The 20349-nt window shown below is 48.4% G+C and overlaps 2 protein-coding genes across 2 annotated transcripts; both read left to right on the forward strand.

The window, feature by feature from the left end:
• Positions 1-9806: 9806 nt before the first annotated feature.
• On the forward strand, positions 9807-11704 carry RAMP2 (receptor activity modifying protein 2). The gene is made up of 4 exons (XM_031468723.2): positions 9807-10022; positions 10480-10545; positions 11009-11120; positions 11264-11704. The coding sequence occupies exons 1-4, from the start codon at positions 9923-9925 to the stop codon at positions 11517-11519; spliced, it is 534 nt and encodes a 177-aa protein (XP_031324583.2). The 5' UTR covers positions 9807-9922; the 3' UTR covers positions 11520-11704.
• Positions 11705-15231: 3527 nt separating this feature from the next.
• On the forward strand, positions 15232-19706 carry VPS25 (vacuolar protein sorting 25 homolog). Its single transcript, XM_010981806.3, has 6 exons — positions 15232-15345; positions 15559-15704; positions 16359-16412; positions 16775-16863; positions 17623-17698; positions 19077-19706. The coding sequence occupies exons 1-6, from the start codon at positions 15293-15295 to the stop codon at positions 19187-19189; spliced, it is 531 nt and encodes a 176-aa protein (XP_010980108.1). The 5' UTR covers positions 15232-15292; the 3' UTR covers positions 19190-19706.
• Positions 19707-20349: the final 643 nt, after the last annotated feature.

A 20349-nucleotide genomic window follows, 5' to 3' on the forward strand; every position in this document is an offset into this window, starting at 1 on the left:
AAATTTGTCTCCACATACATAATTTAAAAGCCTATAATGCTCTTTTTTTTTTTTTTTAAGTAATCTTCAGAACAACTCTATGAAGTAGGTAGGGAGAATTTCAGTTTTACACACAAGGCTATTCTGGCATAAAGGAGTAAAAAGACTTGCCTTACGCAGATGAAAATTTTCCCTGTCAGTTCTTAAACTCAGTCTCTGGCTGCAGATTTAGTGTTCTTTTCCTTATATCAGAAACTTTGACTTTACTGTTTTTCTTTTGCCTTTATCAGTTCACTAACAAATCCTTCATACTTGGCAGTTTGCAGTGATGTTCCTTTCAATTCCAAATGCCTGCTAGATCAGTGGTTCTCAAACTTGGCTCACATTAAAATCACCTGTGGAGGTTTAATAACTACTGATTTCTTCCTCCAACCTTCAGGGAGTCTGATTACTTGATCTGGAGTACGGCCTGGGCTTCAAGAGTTCTAAGAGCATCCCAGGGAATTCCACTATGTAACCAAGTTTGAGAACCATTATACATATAAATAATTTTGAAATAAAAAATTCTGGTTTAAAAAGCGGCAGGGAAGGGGTGGGCAGTAGGTTAAAAAAAAAAAAGAATGTGGGTTATCTAAGGAGGGATGTTCAGAAGATCTGGGAACCATCAATTTATTGTTGGTGACTAACACCATGGGAGTGGACCACATTGGAAGTATGCCAAGTGACAAGAGGAGAGATACAGTATTTCGATAACAAAGAAAGTATGGTTACAAAAATATTTTGAGGTGGAAAGGAAGGAAGGTGAGGGGATTTATGTCAAAGTTGTAGATCAGAGTGTGCACCCCAGCGCAAGCTCCACCTCCTCATTAAGCCTGCCACCCCCACCCCACCCCACCCCCCATCCCCCCATCTCCCTCTCTTCTGGTGCTTCACTACAACTTCATACTCGCTATCATGCTGTCTGCCTCTTTCACATCCACCACAATATTTGACATAGGACGAAACCCAGGATTTAGTAATCCTTGTTCACTAGAGGATTATAAAAACAACTTTCCACATCACAAGTAAGTGTGGGGTTCTTGGGGAAAATTTGTCTGCCAGTTGGTTCCTCTTCATGGTAATGGGAGAGTTTTTCCTGAGACCAAGCTCTCTCTTTGCTGCCCATGGTCCATGAGTCGCTATCAGCCAATCTTTGTTTGGCCAGCTCTTCCTCTTTTTCTTTTCCAACCCTTCAGGTCTTTGTCCTATAAATTCGTAGAAAAACTGTTGGCAAGTGGTCAGCTACTGGACCTTTGAAAAACAGTACCATCACCCCTGCCCCACTCCTCCCAGCCCCACCCCTAGGCAGTTAATGGGAGAAAGGAATAACTGTGTCACTCCTGGCTTTCAGTTGCTCATCTTGCTCTTAAATTGGAGGCCTCTGGGGCTGAAAGAAACTAGACAAAGTGTGCCGAGTAGCCTAATAGGGCCGGTTCTTTTTCTGAAAGTTCCCTATTGCGGAAAAATAAAATTATGTGTTTAATTTCTGAAACCTGATGCCTGATTTGCCTTGGCAGCCATTCTCCTGGGCTTGGCTGAGAGTCTAGCAACACTAGTATACCGATTAATACCAGCTCAACTTGCTCCCTGGAGAAGAGCATTATTTACTTGACCATTTTTTAAAATCCTTTTTAATTTGCATGTATTTTAGCATGATCTTATTGGCTTTAACATGCTGTCTCTCTTACCACTGGCCCCAAAGCAGCCTCAGGGAAGACTGTTCAGCTCCGTGCACTCACATCCCCGTCACAAAGTGAGAGATTTTGTTCCACTCAGTGATTAGAAAGGACATGTCACGTGTTCTGTTCCTCCTGAGGGCAGGCAAGTTCTAAGCGTACTTTTGTCCCCTGCTGGTCTTCAGGCCACTAGTAAAAAGGGGAAGGAGGTGATGTTTCCCATAATTCAACCAGAGTTTTCTGCAATATTTCTTTCTCCCTTCCAAATTTTCTCCCTTCTTCCTTCCAGCCCCCTTTGGATGGTGACCCCTCGGCTCATTCTGCCCCTCCCTTGTAAAGCCCACAGGAATATCAAATAGCATTTCTCCTAGAGGACATAGAAGACTGAGGAAAAAGTTGGGCCCCAGACAGTCCCTGACGGAGAAGTGTAAACACAGCTGTGGAGATGGGAGCAAACCATCCTCCCTCCTCCCCCATTTCCCACCCAGAAGCAGGGTAAGGCCACCCTGCTGTGGAGAAACAAACAAGAAAACAAAGCAAAAGCACAACCTAAAACCCTGCACGAAGGTCACCAGAAACTGGGGCTGCTGCCCAGGCCTTAGTGTGGCCAGCAGAAGTGCCAGACCCCTCCCTGAACACTTAAGAGGCAGAGGCAGCTCCAAAGCAAGTTGAGGTCTGGACATTACTGAGCCTGGAAACATGGCTTGATTTTTGCAACCACTCCAGTCCTGGACATTTTGTCCTCTCATCTCAAAAACCCAGCTTTCCGCCTCAGGTACTTAGCTCCTGACCCCTAGTTGCTTAGGGATCATAATAATGCATTCAATTCAACAAGTAAGAACAGGTCCACAATAAACCCTTGTCCATGGCTGTTAGAAGTTTAAACTCTAAGACTCCAAGCCAAAATATTAAAAAGGGCCTCCTTAGGCTTTGTTAATTACAAAATAAATAATTCCATCAGGAAGAGACTTTCTCTCTGAGGGATTACGTGAGTGGGATTCAGGCCCTGCTTTGCACATACTCTGAAAACTCCAACCCCACAGCTAGGGTGGTGCTGCCTGTTCTCCATTCTCTTGGCACAGTTAATGCAGGGCCTTGATCCCACGGGACACGCCTTTGGCACAGCCCTGTCTGGGAAGTAGTCCTGTTTGGGTGGACAGCTAATGAGCTGTGCTTCCTTCCTGGTCATCAGGGTCCTCAGCTGTATAACTGCAGAGCTAGAAAAACGATAATAGCCTTCAAATACAGACCACTCAATCTGTGCCTGGCATTGTGCTAAGTGCTTTACAATGGGTCATCTTTGTTCCATATGAGGTCAGCAATATTCTTTTACTCATTTTCCAGCTAAGGAAACCAGGGCTTAAAGAGCCTGGAATGTGCCCAAGGTCACCCAGGTATGGCCAGAATTTTGTCCCAGTCATTCTGACCCCAGACCTGTGTTCTAAACCACTCCACTCTAACTCCTCTTTCCTCTGAGGTCTTCTACCACTGACATCACTAGTCTGGATTTTCTCCATGGTTTTCTTCTCTTACCAGTGGCACCAGAAAAAAAAATGTGTTTGGGACTCTTCTCTGCAAATTCAGAGGAAAATAGTTGCTGAAAGACAAGGGGCTCCTAACTTCCTCTATACTGGGGATGCAATCAAAGCTGGACACTGTTGGGGGGAAGGGTACAGTTCAGTGGTAGAGTGTGTGCTTAGCATGCATGAGGTCCTGGATTCAATCCCCGGTACCTCCAATAAATAAATAACCCTGATTGCCTCCCCCCACCAAAAAAAAAAAGCTGGACACTAGACAGACCCCCATATCAGCAGGGTACAGCCTGTGTGGAAGACAAACAAATCCTAGCCAGACAGGAAAGGGGAGTTGCCCTTGGTTCTGTTACTTCCCTTTCTTCCTTCTTTGGCTTATCAGCAGGATCCCATGCTGCTGATACCATGGCCTTTTGAGTCTCAGTGCAGCTAGGATGGGATACAAGGCTATGGAGACTGTTTTGGAGAAAGAAAGTATAACACATACATTTACAGATTACATCCATAACACTGTATGGAAAGAAACAAAAATGTCACATTTATTTATATAATTAACAAAATGCCTCTAGCATTCACGTAATCACTAGATATTGGGCTGGATGGGAACCTACATCATCTCATGCAATCCTTGCAAGATGCCTGGGGGTGGGTATTATTATCCCCATTTTACAGAGAAGAACATTGAGGCTCGGAGAGATGGACAACACTGGCTGTAGCCACATGACTGGTAAGTAGGATTGCTGGAATTCAAACCCAAGCTAGGATTATCTGACTCCAAAGTCTGTAGTCTTTTCAATAAAGAGTGTTGTGTAATGAAAAAAAAATTATGAAACTGGAAGGATCCCAGAATATCTTGGAAATAGAGTTTTATAACTATATGCGGTCAGTACACATTATGAGAGCAACTACCATTTATTACATGCTTACTAGTGCCAGGCATTGGGCCAAATGCTTTAACATGTATCACCTCTACTGCTCAGTGAGATACACGCTAGTAACCCCATTTTTGCAGTTAAGAAAACAAACTCAAAGGAGTTAAGTAAATTGTGCAAGATCACATACAGCTAAATAATTGATTGTGCTGGGATTCAAATTCAAATCTGCTTGACCCCAAAGTGCGTGCTCTTAACCACCTAGACAATAGAATATTAATAATAATAATAGTAGTAGTAGTAATAATAATAATTATATATTTTGACTTTGGGCCAAGTACTCCTCTAAGTGCTTTAACTTGTAACTTGTAGATACTATTATTATTCCTGCATTTTAAAGATGAGGAAAATATTACCTTTTATAGTACCGATGAAGGAAAAATGGATGTGGGGCGTGAGGAGCGCCATGTCCCAGGCTTCGGTTAAGCCCCTGGGACGTGCCCCGCCAAGTGTGGGTCCTTGGCTTCATGCAGGAAAGAATTCAAGAGTGATCTACAGTTGAGTAAAGGTAGACTTAATTAGAGAGACACATCGAAAGGCAAGAGAATGGCCACAAGGTGTGGGGGTTTGGTGCTCAGATTAGAGTAAAAGTAGGTACACACTCCATAGACAGAGCACAGGCCCTCTCTGAAGGAGGGGAAGAGAGAGAGAGGGTGGCCGCCGCGAGGCACAGTGTTGCCAGTTTTTATGGGCTTGGTGGCTTCATGTGCTAGTAAGTGGAAGGACCAGTCTAACTAGCCTGGGGAGGGGGCTGGGATTCCCAGGAAGTTGACCATTTCCCACTCTTTGACCTTTTGTGGCTAGCCTTGGGACTGTCATGGTGCCTGTGGGCATGTTATTTATCATGCTAATATATTACAGTGGGACAATGGGCGTATAATGAAGCTCAAGGTCTGCTAGAAGTCAAATCTCCCCCCATCTTGAGCATCAAGGCCTACTGGGGGTTGAATCTTCCACCATTTTGGTGTTAAATTGCTGTTTTTCCTTGAGTGGCTGTGCCCTGCCCCCGTCCTGTCTCAGTATCACTCAAGCTGACATTACACACACTGCATATGTTAAACACACATGCGCATATCATGTGTTTAACATGTACAACATATCTAAAGCAAATAGTGTCCTCTTTGCTTTAGATATGTTGGATCTTTGTCATGATCTAAGAAATGACTTATTTTGTAATGTCATGGATTTTTTTTTTTATTGTCTATCTACTGCCTTAAGGTCTTGGGAGAAAGAATGTGAAAAGATACTGTCTGCTGGTGAAGTAAGCATAGACAGGACAGGGGTCATACTGAGTGGGGAAGGCCCCTGTGCCACGAGGAGCCCTATGTGATTGCTCTCCTGGCCAGTCTTCCTCATCTCTTACTATTTCATTCTGTCTAGCAGGTTGGATAATAGGTTGACTGCCTTCAGGTATGGATTAACCTTTCTAAGCCTTAGTTTCCTCTTTTGTAAAGTGAATTATTATGGTACCTAACTTAATAGAGTTGTACATTGTAAGGAAAACAATTTGTATGAAGCTCTGAGCACACTGCTTGGCTTCCTCAAGGCGCCCCCATGTTACACAACACCTAGACTTCTGGGGTGCTGGGACAGGGTGGAAGGTTCCTGGGGATAGTTTCAGAGGACAGCTTTGAGGAATGGAGGAAGGGTGAAAGCAATCCTGGCATCTGGCATTGGGTCCTGACAGCAATGAGTCAGCCCCAGGTGCCGAGGGACCAACAATGTTCTCAGCACTGCTGGGCGTGTGCTTTGGTCTCCTGGCCATGGTCTTCTTCAGTCACACTGTCTGAACATCATTCTTATAAAACTGGCCTGGGTTCTTTTCAGAAAAACAGCCTCCTCTATGTGATGTCATGGTCCAGCCTGGTTCAGGGAAGGAAGCAGGAATGCAGCTTCTGTGCACACAGTTGGGTAAAGCAGGATCCTATTTCTGGAGGGGTCAATCTGGTCCTAGAAGAAACTGTCTATTCTTCTCCCCTCCCCTCAAGACCCAGTAAAGCATCAATATTCTGACTTGGAGTGAGAAACAGATGATAAATCTAATGGTTAAGACATGAAGCTTAGCATCATGCAGTCCTGGGTTCAAATCCTGACTTTGCCAGTTACTTCCTCTGGGATCTTGGACAAATCATTCCTCTTGCCCTTTTTCACTCATGGACAAGATAATTCTGATGTTACAGTGGTAAAGTTTTAAGAAATGCTTGCAAATCACTCAGCATATGTGTCAGATAACACACTATGCAGTATATAGTAATTGTTCAACAAATGGTAGCTACTGTTAAGTCCCCAGAAATTGATGAGGAATATGGCCTGACCATTTGCTCTGCTTTTTACTTACAACTTGTAGATATTATAAGAGAGCCAATGTTTTCTCTCCAATAACCATTCTTCCCTTTGAGAGATGGTCTTGCTCCTCATGCCATCATTCTGGAGATGAGGGCCTGGGAAGAATTGAGTAGTGGTGTCCCTACCCCTTTGTCTTCCCTCCCTTAGCCAGCTGGCTCCCTGCCTGTAGCTCTCTGGTTCTCCTTGCTGCCTCCCTGCCCTCTGAAGAAGCCTATTTCCTCTCTCCAGCTTGGAAGGATCAGCCCCTCCCAGCCAGAACTTCTGGCTTCCCTGACCCTGACTCTCCCCCACACCTTTTCCTGAGCTCTGCTATTTATTTTGCAGACAGCTGGGAAAGAAGCCAGCATGTTGTGAATGTCTCTACACAGTAGAGATGCTAATTCCTGGATGTTCTGCGTGTAATTTCATTGTGTAGGAAGCCCCCAGTGCTGTTTACTCCCCCTATGCTCTTCTGAATTTGTGTATGTAGGGGGAAGGCTGGGGATTAGAAGTGGCACTCCTTTTTAGGATCAAGTCATCTCTCCCTTTTCTCCAGGCAGAATGGCCCTTGGCCTGTAATAAGAAGGGAAATTTACACGGGGGTAGGATCCCTGCCCAGGAGAAGTTAATCTAGGTTGGAGCCAGAAATCTCAGGTCAATGTCCAGCTGGAACAGAACCAGATCCTTCTCTTCCCAAGCACTGGGGTGGGAGTAGGGTAGGGACAGAGGAATAAGGGAGTGTGTAGGGAACTTAAAGCCTAGATTCCACCGGTTATAAGAAAAAAAGACTAAAGACAATACTATACTGCAGTTAAAAGGAAAAAGGCACATCCTTATATGGTATCATGGAAAGATAACCCAAGATATATTATTAATTTTAAAAAGTCACTGAATAATGATATTAATTCCCATTTATGCTTTTTTTTAAGTCCAAAATACATAGGGAGTTGAGTTAGAAAGGAATGGGAGTATAAAGTTTTCTGTGTTTAAGTATTTTGCAACCAGTCTATACTTATGTATTACTAGCAATTAAAAAGTATATCTTTATAGCAAAAAATATATTTTAAAGCAGAAATGGGCTTAGAAAGGAAAGGGAAGTGTCCCCAGGGGTGGAAAACATAACTTCCCATGAAGAACCAGCCTCTGTCCCTAATGAAGCCCTTCTCTGTCCCCTTGCTGCAGATCATGGGACTATTTCCTATGGTAACTTGGAAAAGGTGAGATCTCTAGTCCTCATTCAGCCCCAAAGGACCCCCATAGCAGACCCTTAGTTAGCAGGATGCCCCCAGGGGTCAATGAAAACAGCCAAACATCCAACTGGCTAGAAAAAAGTGGGAAGAGGAAAATCAGAAAGAAAGGAAATTTCCAGATTCTCCAGCAGGAGGTTTGGATTCCTCAGTTCAGGAAAGGCTACAGTAAGCTCTCCTTTGGAGGTCTCCACATTACAACACAAGCTTATGTTTTCCCTTTTGAGACTAGGGTCATTTTATACATGAAAATGTTGAGCTCCAAAGATGTGAAATGGCCTTCCCAAGGTTACACAGCAAGACAGAGGCAAAACTTGCTTTCAGAATCCTAACCAGTGTTTGTTTTTATCTTTTACATCATACGGCCTTATTTTAAACCCCAAGTTTTTATCAACTTTAATCTTGATCCCAGCCCCAGTCCTAAACCACAGTGGACTCAGGTGCTTCTGGCCAGTGGAAATGGCTGATTTTGCTTTCTGCCCCTCCTTGCTTCCACCTCTCATCTTTTCACCTAGAAATTTCCCTCTGACCATGTTTCCTTCTTGAAAAGGGCAATCACAGGTGAGAGGGAAGGAATGGAGTTTGTCCCTGACCTGAAGTGGTTCCAGGGCTACCTGGCTCTTTTCTGCACATTGCAAAAGATGACCTTCACCAGGAGGGCTCATGCCAGGTATACTACTTCCCTTTTCCTTCTGGATCCCTTGCTAAAGCAACCTCTTGACCCTAGCTCTGGAAGAACAACAGGTTACATCAGTGGCCGTGATTTAAGAGCTTAAGACCCTGAGCTGAAGATCTGAAGAGAGATCATGAAAGATAATTTGTGGTGGGAAGGGATCAGTAAAACTGGGACAACAGCAGCAGCTGAGTCCAAGGGTCAGTGTCTGGGAGTAATTTAGGAAAGTTCGGCACTGACAGCTGTGTCTGGAGTTGAACGTCATGGCCCAATCAGCTCCTGGGATCCTCGGCTGCTTCAGGCTAGTGAAGCTCTGGCTCAGGACACAGAGACAGCTGTGGTGTGGCAGAAGTCAGGGCCGCTGGGGCCCCAGGCTGAGCTTTGCTGCTTCTCAGCAGTATGACCTTAGGCAAGTCCTTAGGAAAGGAGGAAAGGAAACTAGCATCTGCTGAGTGGATGCAGTGCCCTTTCACACTGTCACCCTCACTACAGTTTAGTGAGGAGGGTAATGTCCCTCTTTTACATGGCAGGAATCTGAGAATTTGTGAAGGTAACTGAAATCATTCCAGGCTATCTAGCTGGAGAGTGGGAAAAAAGAATTAGGACTCAGAGCTTCTGAACTCAAATTCTGGGCTCTTTTCCTGAGCTTTAGCTTCTTCCTCTGTAAATAAGTAACCCACTCATGACTAAAGTCACACATTGCAGGTTCTAAGCCCCTCCCTTCTCACAACCTTGATCCTGAAAAGTTGTGGCCACCTTCTTAGGAATGAAGTAATCTTACTTTTTGCCCCTGCCTTCAATCTGGTTTGTGGGTCTAGGCCCCAGAGGGTGCCTGGAAGGGAGGGTATTTGGACCTTTGGTTTCCCCTCTACCCCTATCCCCAGGCCTTCTGCTGACTCTGGAGGGCCAACTCCCTCTTCATCTCCTCCTCGATTTTGGCAGGCGGGCTGACATCAGTGGGTGTTCACAGGAAAAGGGAACTCTGAGCGCAGCTCCAGGCACCCCCTTCCCCCACGGCCCACGACAGCCCCAACCCCCTGCCTTAGATACTGCGGCGTTGAGAGGCCCTCTGAGCTCCCAGCCCCCTCTCTCATTTCACTGTCCTCCCCACCACACGCCCCCATCTCCTCGCGGAGAAAGGGAAGTAGGGACTAGAGACTGGGTAGCAGATTTTGGGAGACCTTAGGCGAGTCGTAGGCGCCACGCGGCTGAGCCCAGGAAATGGATCCCAGTTCTGGGGTTACGAGGGGAGCTGTCCAGCCCCGCACGGTGAGCTAGAAGAAAGGGTGGGCCAACGCCGACCAGGCTGAGGGAGCGGCGGGCGCCAGGGCCGGGTGGGGCAGCGACTCCCCTTCCAGCCTGCCGGCCCCGGGCGTCGCCCCCGCCCCCCACGTGGCCGCAGCCGTCCCAGCCCCTGCGAGGAAGCGGCGCGGCTTCCTGCGGCTAGGGACGGGGATATAGGCGCCCCCGCCCCGGCCCGGCTCTGCGCCGCCGCCGCTCCTCGCCTGCTCGCCGCGCGATGGCCTCGCTCCGGGCGGAGCGCGCCCCCGGAGGCCCGCGGCTCCCCGCGACCCGCGCCGGGCGACCCGCAGCGCTCCGCCTCCTCCTGCTGCTGGGCGGTGAGCGCAGCGCCCCGGGGCCCGGGCGGGAGGAGCGGGAGGAGCGGGAGGAGCGGGAGGCCCTGGAGGGGAGGGGGGCTGGACGGCCGAGGCCTGAACGGGCCCCATGATGCGGGTGCGGACAGCGCTGTCTTTCAGACGGTCCCGGGCCCCACCTCGGTGAGGGCGCAGCGCGAGCTGCTTCCCGCTTGGGAAAGCTGGGTTGCCGGGGCCCCGCGGAGAGGTCTCGGGAGTTCTGGGGCTGGCGAGGAGGGAGGGGGTTTGGATGTGAGTGGGAAGAAATTGGTACCAGCCCCTCTCTTGAGACATCCCCTGGGGGCCTGGATTACTCCTCTTTCTCTTCTGACAGTAGCCGTGAATTCCAAAGGTCTCAGCCCCCAACCCGCACACCCCCTCTTCCTGGCTCCACTGCCCAGATCCGCTTCATCCCACCTCCCTCTCCCTTTTCTGCCCACAGCCGTCCTGAAACCCCAGGAGTCCCTAGCTCAGCCTTTTCCCACCCAAGACGACTTAAAGTCAGAAGGTAAGTGCCCAGCGGAGGTGGGAGTCTGACCCAGGGCAAGGAGGAGGGAGTTCAGTGAGGAGGGTCCCTTTCCCACAAGCCAGGCCCAAACCCAGTTGGCGCCCCTAAACTCCCCTCTGTTCTCTCTTGGAGTTCCTTGTGGTCTTTCTACCTTTCATCCCACAAAGCCACTACCTGGCTCTGAGCTGGCCCACCTCACAGGTGGGTTAGAACATCCCAGAAAAAGTGTATGTGGAAGTCCTTGTGAGGCTGAGAAGTGCTGTGCATATGGAAAGCACTAAACGTTTCCTGGGCTGGGACTCTCCTCATCCAGGAGTGTCTTGCTTAGAAAACTTTCTGAGGCTTTCCTGGCAGTTCCCACATTTGAAGACAGGGACAGTGGTTCCTCAGTGGAAGTACCTGGACCAGAGGGCTTGGAGGGAGGGGCAGGGGAGTGGTCAATGTGGAGCATCTCTGCCCACAGGAAAAACGGTGGAGGAGAACTATGAAACAAAAGCCCAACTTTGCTGGCTCTGTTATAAGGATCAGATGGATTCTATCGAAAAGGATTGGTGTGACTGGGCCCTGATTAGCAGGTAGGGGCAGTGCTGGAGGGCTGCTTGGGCCGGGCTGGGGTGGGGTGGGGTGGGACTTGCTCCTTGTGGGCCTGGAGTGAGTATGGGGCACTCCTCTCTCTGGGCCCAACCCCTCCCTCACTCTAGTCCTCTCCTGCCCCCAGGCCTTATAGCGCCCTTCAAGAGTGCTTGGAACAGGAAGCAGAGGAGTTCGGCCTGGGCTTCCCCAATCCCTGGGCAGAACGGATCATCTTTGAGACTCACCAGATCCACTTTGCCAACTGCTCCCTGGTGCAGCCTACCTTCTCAGACCCCCCAGAGGATGTGCTCCTGGCCATGATCATAACCCCCATCTGCCTCATCCCCTTCCTCGTCACCCTTGTGGTGTGGAGGAGTAAAGACAGTGAAGCCCAGGCCTAGGGTGGTGTGAGCTCTTCTGCAGCCATCTCATACCTTTCCTCTGCCTCCACCAGCTCTCTCCTCCCCTCCCTACTTCCTTCTCTCAGCCCTACCGCGGATCTCTAGATTGGTGGAAATGGAAGCTGGGTGGGGTCACGGCACACATTCTGTAATCTTCAAAATAAAGTTTGTTTGTTTTTTTTTAATACACTGTTTCCCTCCCCCTCCCAGTGGGGCCTGAGTCCTTCCCAGAGTCTCTGCCATTCCCACAGGCCCTCATCTCTGGGCAGCAGAGCTGGAAGAATCTGGATAGGCCCATTGTTTTACTTGCCCTCCATGACTCCCTCCCCCACCTGAAGGCCACACCCCTACACTCTTTCCTCCCAAGGTGGGGGCCTTTCCTGCCCCTATCCAAACCCAGCTCCAGGAAATGTGCAGGAAGAGACTCCCTTCCGGTCTGGACAGCAGCTGGGGAGTTGAGGGGGGAGGGACAAGGCAAGACTCTCTGCTGTGACTCCTGCAAGAAGCTGGGGGGGACACCCAGGAGCCCTGCATTTTCCCTTTCTTCAAGCCTCAGTTTATTCGCAGGGCCTGGGACTAGGAACCCTGATCTGACCAACAGGAGTCCATCCCCAAGGACCACAGGATTAAGGGCAAAAGCAGTGGTGCTTCCACTACTAGACTCACCACAGGACTCCCCCTCCAGGTCCTGGGCCCTCATCCTACATTGTCCTGGACCCTGGGTGGGTGTGGCCTACACTCTGGCCACACACTGCCCCCTGGTGTCCACTAAAGCCAACAATCAGAAGATGGACATGACCTGAAGAAGCTCAAAACTGAGGCTATTGGACCTTGTGGTTAGAGACCAGTGATCCCCATAGCAACCACTAGTTCTTCACTGGACCCTTCTATTAGCTTCCTGAGCCATACTCATACTCCCTTAAGACACTTTTTCTCTTTCTAGGGACATACCTAGTGGCACACCGTTTCTGTACACGGACACACTGTGTATATGTTCCCTGGACAGTGAGGCCCAATTCTCAACAGGGAAGCTTCACCTCCAGTTCTCCCTGGGACAAACCTGCTAGGCCATCAAGAAAAATCTAGAAAATAACTTTGTTCTTCATAAAGACACCTGTGGCACCTGGCACCTCTTTAGGAACCTCCTTCCTTCCTGTTTGAAATATCTACTTCCCTGAATACATGCATATCCATTTCCTGGGACATTACTGTCTGTTCCACAGATATTTATCTATATGCTTCCTGGAACATATCTACTCATTCTCTGAGACATACTTCTTTCCTCAGGACACATCTGTCTCTCTGGAGACAAAACTCTTCCCTAGGACATTCTGAGTTTTCAGCAGAGAGAAATCTTTGCTCTATTTCTATGAATGCATCCATTGTGTGGAAGGATATATCTATCCTCTTCTTGGCCCATATTTGCCTTCATATATTTCACTAATATACATCAAAGGCATGCTGATGTAAGACACTGTGTATAGCATATTGTATTGGGAAGATAAGTGAGATAGGGCTTGGTTTCTGCCCTCAGTGGCTTTCATCTGGCAGGGGAGCTGACATGTGCACAAATAAACAAAAACCATGGAGTGTATGATGAGAGTCATGCAAGGGATACAAACCAAATGTTACCTGACTGCAAAGGAAAGAGAGGTGATGTCTAGCTGAGGTGTGATCACAAGAGGTGAGATCACAGGGGTATGATTGTGGAGTTGGCACCTGACTAGGCCTTAGATGGAGTATATTCCTCTAGGAGAGAGAGTAGGAAGGGAGCTGAATTAGGAAATTATTGCAATAGTCCATGCTTGAGAAAACGAGCGAATGGACCAAAGGAGTGGTGAGTGGGGAAATATAAAATAATTAAAAAGTAGGAAAGGTGTTTAAAAACAGGGGGGGTGGGGAGTTTATAGGATTTGGATATGAAAGTGAAGGATTGGAGAGGTTAGGGCTGACGCCAGCTTTGAACCCGGGTTATGAGCACAATGGTGGAGGTAATAGTTTTCAAAAGGCCATTTTAGCTGGCTTGGAGAAAAGGATATATAATATGAGATAACAACAGAACAAGCTGATATGTACTGCTTAGAGTTAGAAATGGGAGTGGTGGTGGTGGCAGAAAAAGGTTGGAGGTAGAAATATAGGCTTAGGAATTCCCTGCACAGAAATGCCATGTGAAGCCATAGCAATGAGCATTCTCAGGGAGAAAGTATATTGAAGAAGAATGAGGTTTTTAGGGAACACCCACATTTAAACAATGAGGGAAAAAAGACACAGTGAAAGATCAGAGAGACAGTAGTAGGATGAGGATAAAACAGTGCAAAGGAAGCAAAGGAGATGGTGCTCTTTGAATGGCTCATTCATTTGTTCAACAAATATTTGTTGGGCCTTTCTGTGGATCAGGAACTGTACGCAATGAAGGATGGACTTTAGTGGGGGAGATGTTAGAAATCAGACAGGAAATTGAGACGGTGGTAGAGTCAAGGAAACTGCATATTTTCAGGTAGGGATTACCCCAGCATGTTTGTAGACTAGGGGAGAGGAGCCAGGGGAAAGGGAAAGAGGGAAACTGATACACAGAGACATCCTGGAGGAAGTTGGAAAGGAGAGGCAAGAAGATATTCCAAGATGGTTGGTTTTGTAAAGGGAGAGTGATACTTCTTCCTTTGAGTCCAAAAGGAAGGAGTAAAAATGAAGAGGATTTTTTTTTCTTTTTATTTTCTTTCTTTCTTTCTTTTTTTTTTTTTTTTTAAGAGGAATTTTTGAGAGATGAATCGAGTGTGGTGACAGACAGGAAAGATTAAGAGGTTCACATGCATGGCCTCAATCTCATAAAAATAGGAAGGGCATTCTGCAGAGATGGGGGGATGGGGACAGATGGAACGGCTTGATGAGTGTGGAAAATTTGGAGAGTTACCTTGAGGGATGTGACAAGAAGTAAAAGACAAAACATCACTGAGCTGCACTGAGAGCCCAGCAGTGAGGTTAGCCAGGGAATCTGGGACTCAGTGAGCAGACCCTGGTGATTTTTTTGTTGTTGCTGCTTCTGCTGCTGTTATTGCAGTAATACTCCCCAGTCACGGAGTGAAAAGGAGAGAGGGTAGACAGGTGGGCAGGGATCAACAACTCTGGTTTGGGAACTGACCAGCAGGTATCTAGGCAAGGGGACAAAACTGAGTAATCTAGGCTACGTAAGGAGTCAGATAAGACCAAAAGGAGTTCAGGGACTTGAGACTAGAAAGGTGAGGACATGGGAGAGGTGAGAGAGATGGCTGTGGTCAAAGGTGGCAGCTCTTGAATCATGGAAGCAGAGCCGTTTCCAGCGATAAAAGCTACAAATGTGCTCCCACGGGTGCTGCAGGAGACTGAAGAATGATGGAGTCAAAGGACACAGGAATTGAGGAGACTGGGTAATAGCGAGGCGTTTAAGTTAAATGACACAAATGTTAATATTAAAAGAAGCCTAGCATAGTGGAAAAAAGCTTGGCTGGGCTCTGGAGACCTGGGTTCCACTTGCAGTTAAGGGTGCCCGCTTTGGGGAAGTCACTGCCCTTCTCTGGGGTGGAATCAGAAGACTTCTCAGGCCCCTTTCTGCTCTAGATGGTAAGGACTTCCAGGATAAAGGCAAGGGAAGGGCTGACGAAGACGATGCCTTTTGTTGGGCCGCTCCTCTCCCCAGAGGCGCCCGGAACCTTTCTGCTGTGCTTTCTGCCCGGACGTGCCCGAGCGGAGACCGGAAGTCCTTTGCCGGCGGGTTCCGGGTTTCCTGGGTTACTACGATGGCGATGAGTTTCGAGTGGCCGTGGCAGTATCGCTTCCCGCCCTTCTTTACGTGAGGCTCAGACCGTGAGAAGCCCCGCTGGGACTCCCTCTCCTCCTCCGGGCCCCGGGCTCAGCCCTGATACTTCAAGTGGGGAGGGGGAGAACGGATCTGGTCGCCGCCACTCGAAGTCCCTCACTTCTCCCCAAAACGCGCCCCCGGCAATAGCTGCCGCTCGCCCTTTCACGTCCTCTAATTCTTCCCCACACCCGCTTAACCCGGCAGGTTGCAGCCGAACGTGGACACTCGGCAGAAGCAGCTGGCCGCCTGGTGCTCGCTGGTCCTGTCCTTCTGCCGCCTGCACAAACAGTCCAGCATGACGGTGATGGAAGCTCAAGAGAGTCCTCTCTTCAACAACGTGAAGCTACAACGTATCCTCCCTCAGGCATCTCCGCACTTTCCCGTATGCCCATACTTCACCACCACTCCTTCACCCACAGAAGGCAGGCTCCCACCCAAACGACCTGGGAAAGAGCCAGTCTGAGAGGCTGACATCCATTTTACCCCCAACCCCAACCTAAATGCAGCACCAAACCCTCTTGTCCTTGGCAGTGATGAGTACCCAGGTGTCATTCAGGCCTTAGAATATCTGTCCTGAAGCCAAGTCTTAGGTTTTTCAACCTGAACTTTTTTGAGTTTTTAAATCTTCTGTCCTCTGTATGAGACTCAAACTCCGGCATTACCTTTAGTAATTTTCTCCATCTACTCTCCTCGTCTCAGGAAGTAAGGGTCATTTGCTTTTGCTGCCTGATTCATCCCTAAAATATCTGGAGAATGGCTGAAGGAAGGAGGGTGAGAAACGATAGTACCTTTCATTCTCTAACGCTCTTCTTTCTTAATTGGTGTAGTTTCTCTTTACCTTTCTCCCCCTAATATGCAGGAAATGCCAGTTTATACCCAGTTGGGGAATTGCACATCTTTGTGCATGTGAGGGAGAAGAGTAGTTCTGGGCATGAGACTGGCTCTTAGAAGTTTTATCCCACCCAGTTCATTCTATTAATGCCATTCCCTTAACTTTAAACCAGGGAAGCTCCCTGTGGAATCAATCCAGGTTGTATTAGAGGAACTGAGGAAGAAAGGTGGGTTCAGTTCCCCAGCTTCCTTATTTTCCCTCCTAGTTGTGTTTTCCTGAGGGTAGATTAGCACAGGTCTTTTCTTTTAAGAACTTTTTTTCTCCCCTGGCTTGGGGTCCAGAGTGCTATATAGAGTAGCCCAATTCCCTGGGTCCTTTTCCCCTCAATGGTATACAGAATTGAATTCTCTCCATCTGTACCCCAGGACCTGAAGAGAAGGAAAATGGGTGCCTTGTAGATAGTAATAGTAAAACAATTCTTGAATTTCTTTTTCTGAAAGCTGAATCTCTTCCATTCTGTTCCACTTTGTTTTTTGCTTCTTTGTCTCTTCATAGAGCATGATGCTTTCATAAGTATCCATTTTGCAGGGAACCTCGAGTGGTTGGATAAGAACAAGTCTAGCTTCCTGATCATGTGGAGGAGGCCAGAAGAATGGGGGAAACTCATCTATCAGTGGGTGAGACTATTCTGACCCAGAGACGCAAAGGAGAATGAATCTGTGCTCAGCAGATACCTGGTGTTTTCAGATCTGTGCTGAGCAAAGTGGAAGAGGGTGGAAAGAGGAAGTGTAGGTCTTCCAGGAAAGCCTTTTTCAGTGACTCAGTTTCCCTGGGAAGAACTGCAAAGAACTTCCCTTCCTTTGCCTGTAGGAGGCCAGAGGCTACATGAGGCCATATTTGGAGAATGCAGTACTGGGAACCATGAATACTATTGTTGGCTGGAGCTTTTGGCCACAGAAGATAAATGGGGAAAGGAAGGGAAAAACAAAAACAAAAACCTGGAGCCCCACTCCCACCACATCCTTATGGGGCTGTCCACAATATGAAAGACTTTCTGAACCAGTGTGGGTGTGGGGACAGACTCTTTTCCCCCTAATTCCTGGTCACCACCAGCCCTAAACATTCCCGAGGGAGAGAGGAGGGGAAGAAGCATCAACAACCCAAATATAACAAACACATACCACCCATTCTTGAACAGGAAAACAACCAGAATGAGAGGTCACTCCTCAGACACGTGAAGGCCTGTGGTTTAGTGGTTCTGAATGTGTGTGTGTACATGTATAAATATAGCACCTGTAGGGTTTGTGGTTTTTAGGCCACTCCTCTGCCCTGGTTTGGGAATACTTTGGGGGGTATTCCTGGGTCAGAGAGGTGGAGCTTACCATCTCCCAGGAAATTCCTGGTTCTTATTCAGTCCCTGTTTTCTGTGTCTATAGGTTTCCAGGAGTGGACAGAACAATTCGGTGTTTACCCTGTATGAACTGACCAATGGGGAAGACACAGAGGAAGAGGGTAATGCTTTTCCCTTCCCTCCCAGTTTTGTCATCTGAATTCCCTCTAATCTTTGTTTAGTTGACATTCAGACTTCCCACTTTTCTGCCTCTGAATTCCAAATACTAAGTAATGCAAGTGTTCTTAATCTATGTCCAAGATTTTCATAAACTACCTGAATTCACATACAGAAAACCCACAAATTTTGTTTGTGGCAGTGTATGTGCATTTTTCTAGGAATAGAGTCCATATTATAAGATTTCAAAGGGCATCTGTGACCCATGAAAAGGTAAGAATTATTGATGTAGATGCCAAATGAGGAACCGGGGCAGGAGATTAAGCCTGAAATCTCATTCCTTGTTGACTCAGGCTTTCTTTCACCCTTTATTCTTATAGAGAGCTCAAGATTTGTGGGTGTCAGCTGAAGGGATTGGGCCAACACCCCCATCCCCACCCCCATCCCTTTAGAATACTTTGGTTTCTCTCCAGGCAAGGATTTGTATACTGTTTGATTTTTACATAGTGTAAATACTCTCTTAGCTCTTTCATCTCTGACTTCATATTCTGATCCCCAGGATCACCAAAAGTACCAATCTGAGCTGGGGAAAAAGGGCACCTCCCCTTCTGCCAGACCTGGCTGCCCCAACAGAGTTTATAGCTCTTGGCTTTTCCCCCCTTTCCTGCAGGCCTCTGCTTGCTACTCCCACCATCATGCCATGACTTCAGTGCTGCAGCCTTGCCCAGCCCACCACTCAGGCCAGGCAAAGCTGGAGGCTTCCTCAGAGAGCTGGAGGCTCCCTGACTCAAGAGCTGGGCCCACGCAGGGGGTGAGGTGTGCAAGCCTGTTAGGACTTGCCTCCTGCCTCTTACATCTCCCTGCCGAATCTTGCCGTATCTCCAGCTACTCAGCTGGCCCTTGGCTCCCAGCCTTATTCCTTTTGACTAAGAGGGGGCAGATATCTATGCTAGACCTTAATGTCTCCTGGCTAGAGGTATGGCTGTACCTCTTCATTTTAAGACAGGTCCTCCCGATGGGTAGAGATGCAGTTAGGGTCAGCTTCCAGGCTTCACCTCCCTAGGCTTGATTGTTGGGGCCCCTTCTCTGTGACCCACACCAGACACTAATGGGGGTGGGGTGGGGCAGGCAGTAGTGTGGGAGCAGGTGTGGGTTGAGTCTGACAGAACAACTAGAAAGGGGGAAATAAGCATGAGCTCTCATTTCATGCTGACTCAAGCTTTCTTCCACCGCCTCCCCCCCCTTAAGGAATACTGAGGAAGGAGGAAGGGTGGGTGGCAGCTACAGCAGCTACAGTCTCAGCTTCCAGCTGGACTGCTTTCCTCAGAGGCCTTGACCCCCAAGTTGCTGTGTGTCCCTGACTATCCATCTTTCCCTGTCTAGAGTTCCATGGCCTGGATGAGGCAACCCTACTGCGGGCTCTGCAGGCCCTACAGCAGGAGCACAAGGCCGAGATCATCACCGTCAGCGATGGCCGTGGTGTCAAGTTCTTCTAGCAGAGACCTGTCTCCCTTTACATCTCACCTCCCACCCTTCCAGGGCTTTCAAAAGGAGACAGATGAATTGTCCCCACAGACTGGATCTGTGACTCCACCAGACTCAAAAGGGCTCCAGTCCAGGGATGGGTTTCCCACTTACCCCATGTGTCTGGCCTGGGATGGGGTGAGGCTGAGGTGCCAGGGAGAAAAGATGTGCTTCTCCTTGCCCCACCTCCTCTCCTGTCCTAGATTGTCCCTGAGTCAGGGTCTGCAAATCTTAACACTTCACATGTGTTCACACATGTAAGTACATAGACACATGCACCTGCACAAGCTTCTGTCTCTTCTGCCTCCCACCCCCTTAGCTGCTGTTGCCTCCCTTCTCAGGCTGGTGCTGGATCCTTCCTAGGGGATGAGTGAAGCCCTGGCTGCAGGCAGCCCTCCAGGCAATATAAAGATAGGAGGCCCAGGAAGGAGCCTTGCAGTGAGAGGCGGGGCCAGACACTGATTTATGATATTAAAAAGCTCAACCCCACTGCCTTTTGCTGAAATTACTACTGGAATGGGCATAGGGAGGGTTGGAAGTGTTAACCCCTGAGTGAATCCTGGCCTAGGAGAGGGGAGAGAAGGCCTATGGCCTTTGAGAAGGTCCTCCCAGGCTGTAATGCTCCAGTGAGCCTGTGGTTTTACATCTGCTGGGTGGGCTGTGTGGGGGAGTGCTGATGGAACACAGCTTGGGGACAGATTGCTTTCTGTCTTTGAAATGGAGTAACTTAATGGTTCCCCTTCCCTCACCATCTCCCCATAGAAGTCCTGAACTATTATGAGGCCCCTCCCTGCATCTGTCTAGTCTGAGTTGGGTAGTTGAGGCCAAGGGGAGCTGAGGGGGAGTAAACCGGATATGGACTTCAGTTTATTGGAAACTTTGGCAAACAGGAGGGGGAGGAAGGAGAGCCCACATAGCAAAAACAGCTACTCTGGCTACGGCCAGGGCTGCGGTCAAGGTAGGGAGGTGGAGAGGATAGATGACTGGGTCCTTGGTTTTGGAGAGGGGCTTGCCTTGGGGTGCACATACCCATCCCTGTGCAGCCTGGAGAGACTGCAGTGTCTGAGCAAACCAGATCTTTCCATTGACCTCCACATTGTCGGCCTGGGGCCACTCCGGACGATTAGGAGTG

The sequence above is a fragment of the Camelus dromedarius genome, chromosome 16, assembly GCF_036321535.1.
Source record: "Camelus dromedarius isolate mCamDro1 chromosome 16, mCamDro1.pat, whole genome shotgun sequence".
NCBI classification, from domain to species: Eukaryota; Metazoa; Chordata; class Mammalia; order Artiodactyla; family Camelidae; genus Camelus; species Camelus dromedarius.

Excerpts from the sequence above, each read along its gene's own strand:
- RAMP2 (XM_031468723.2), top strand. The coding sequence starts at position 9,923 with ATGGCCTCGCTCCGGGCGGAGCGCGCCCCCGGAGGCCCGCGGCTCCCC. Across the intron at positions 10,546-11,008 it reads AGACGACTTAAAGTCAGAAG|GAAAAACGGTGGAGGAGAAC; the intron begins GTAAGTGCCCAG and ends CTCTGCCCACAG. Across the intron at positions 11,121-11,263 it reads GACTGGGCCCTGATTAGCAG|GCCTTATAGCGCCCTTCAAG; the intron begins GTAGGGGCAGTG and ends TCCTGCCCCCAG.
- VPS25 (XM_010981806.3), top strand. The coding sequence starts at position 15,293 with ATGGCGATGAGTTTCGAGTGGCCGTGGCAGTATCGCTTCCCGCCCTTC. Across the intron at positions 15,705-16,358 it reads CAACAACGTGAAGCTACAAC|GGAAGCTCCCTGTGGAATCA; the intron begins GTATCCTCCCTC and ends ACTTTAAACCAG. Across the intron at positions 16,864-17,622 it reads GGAAACTCATCTATCAGTGG|GTTTCCAGGAGTGGACAGAA; the intron begins GTGAGACTATTC and ends CTGTGTCTATAG.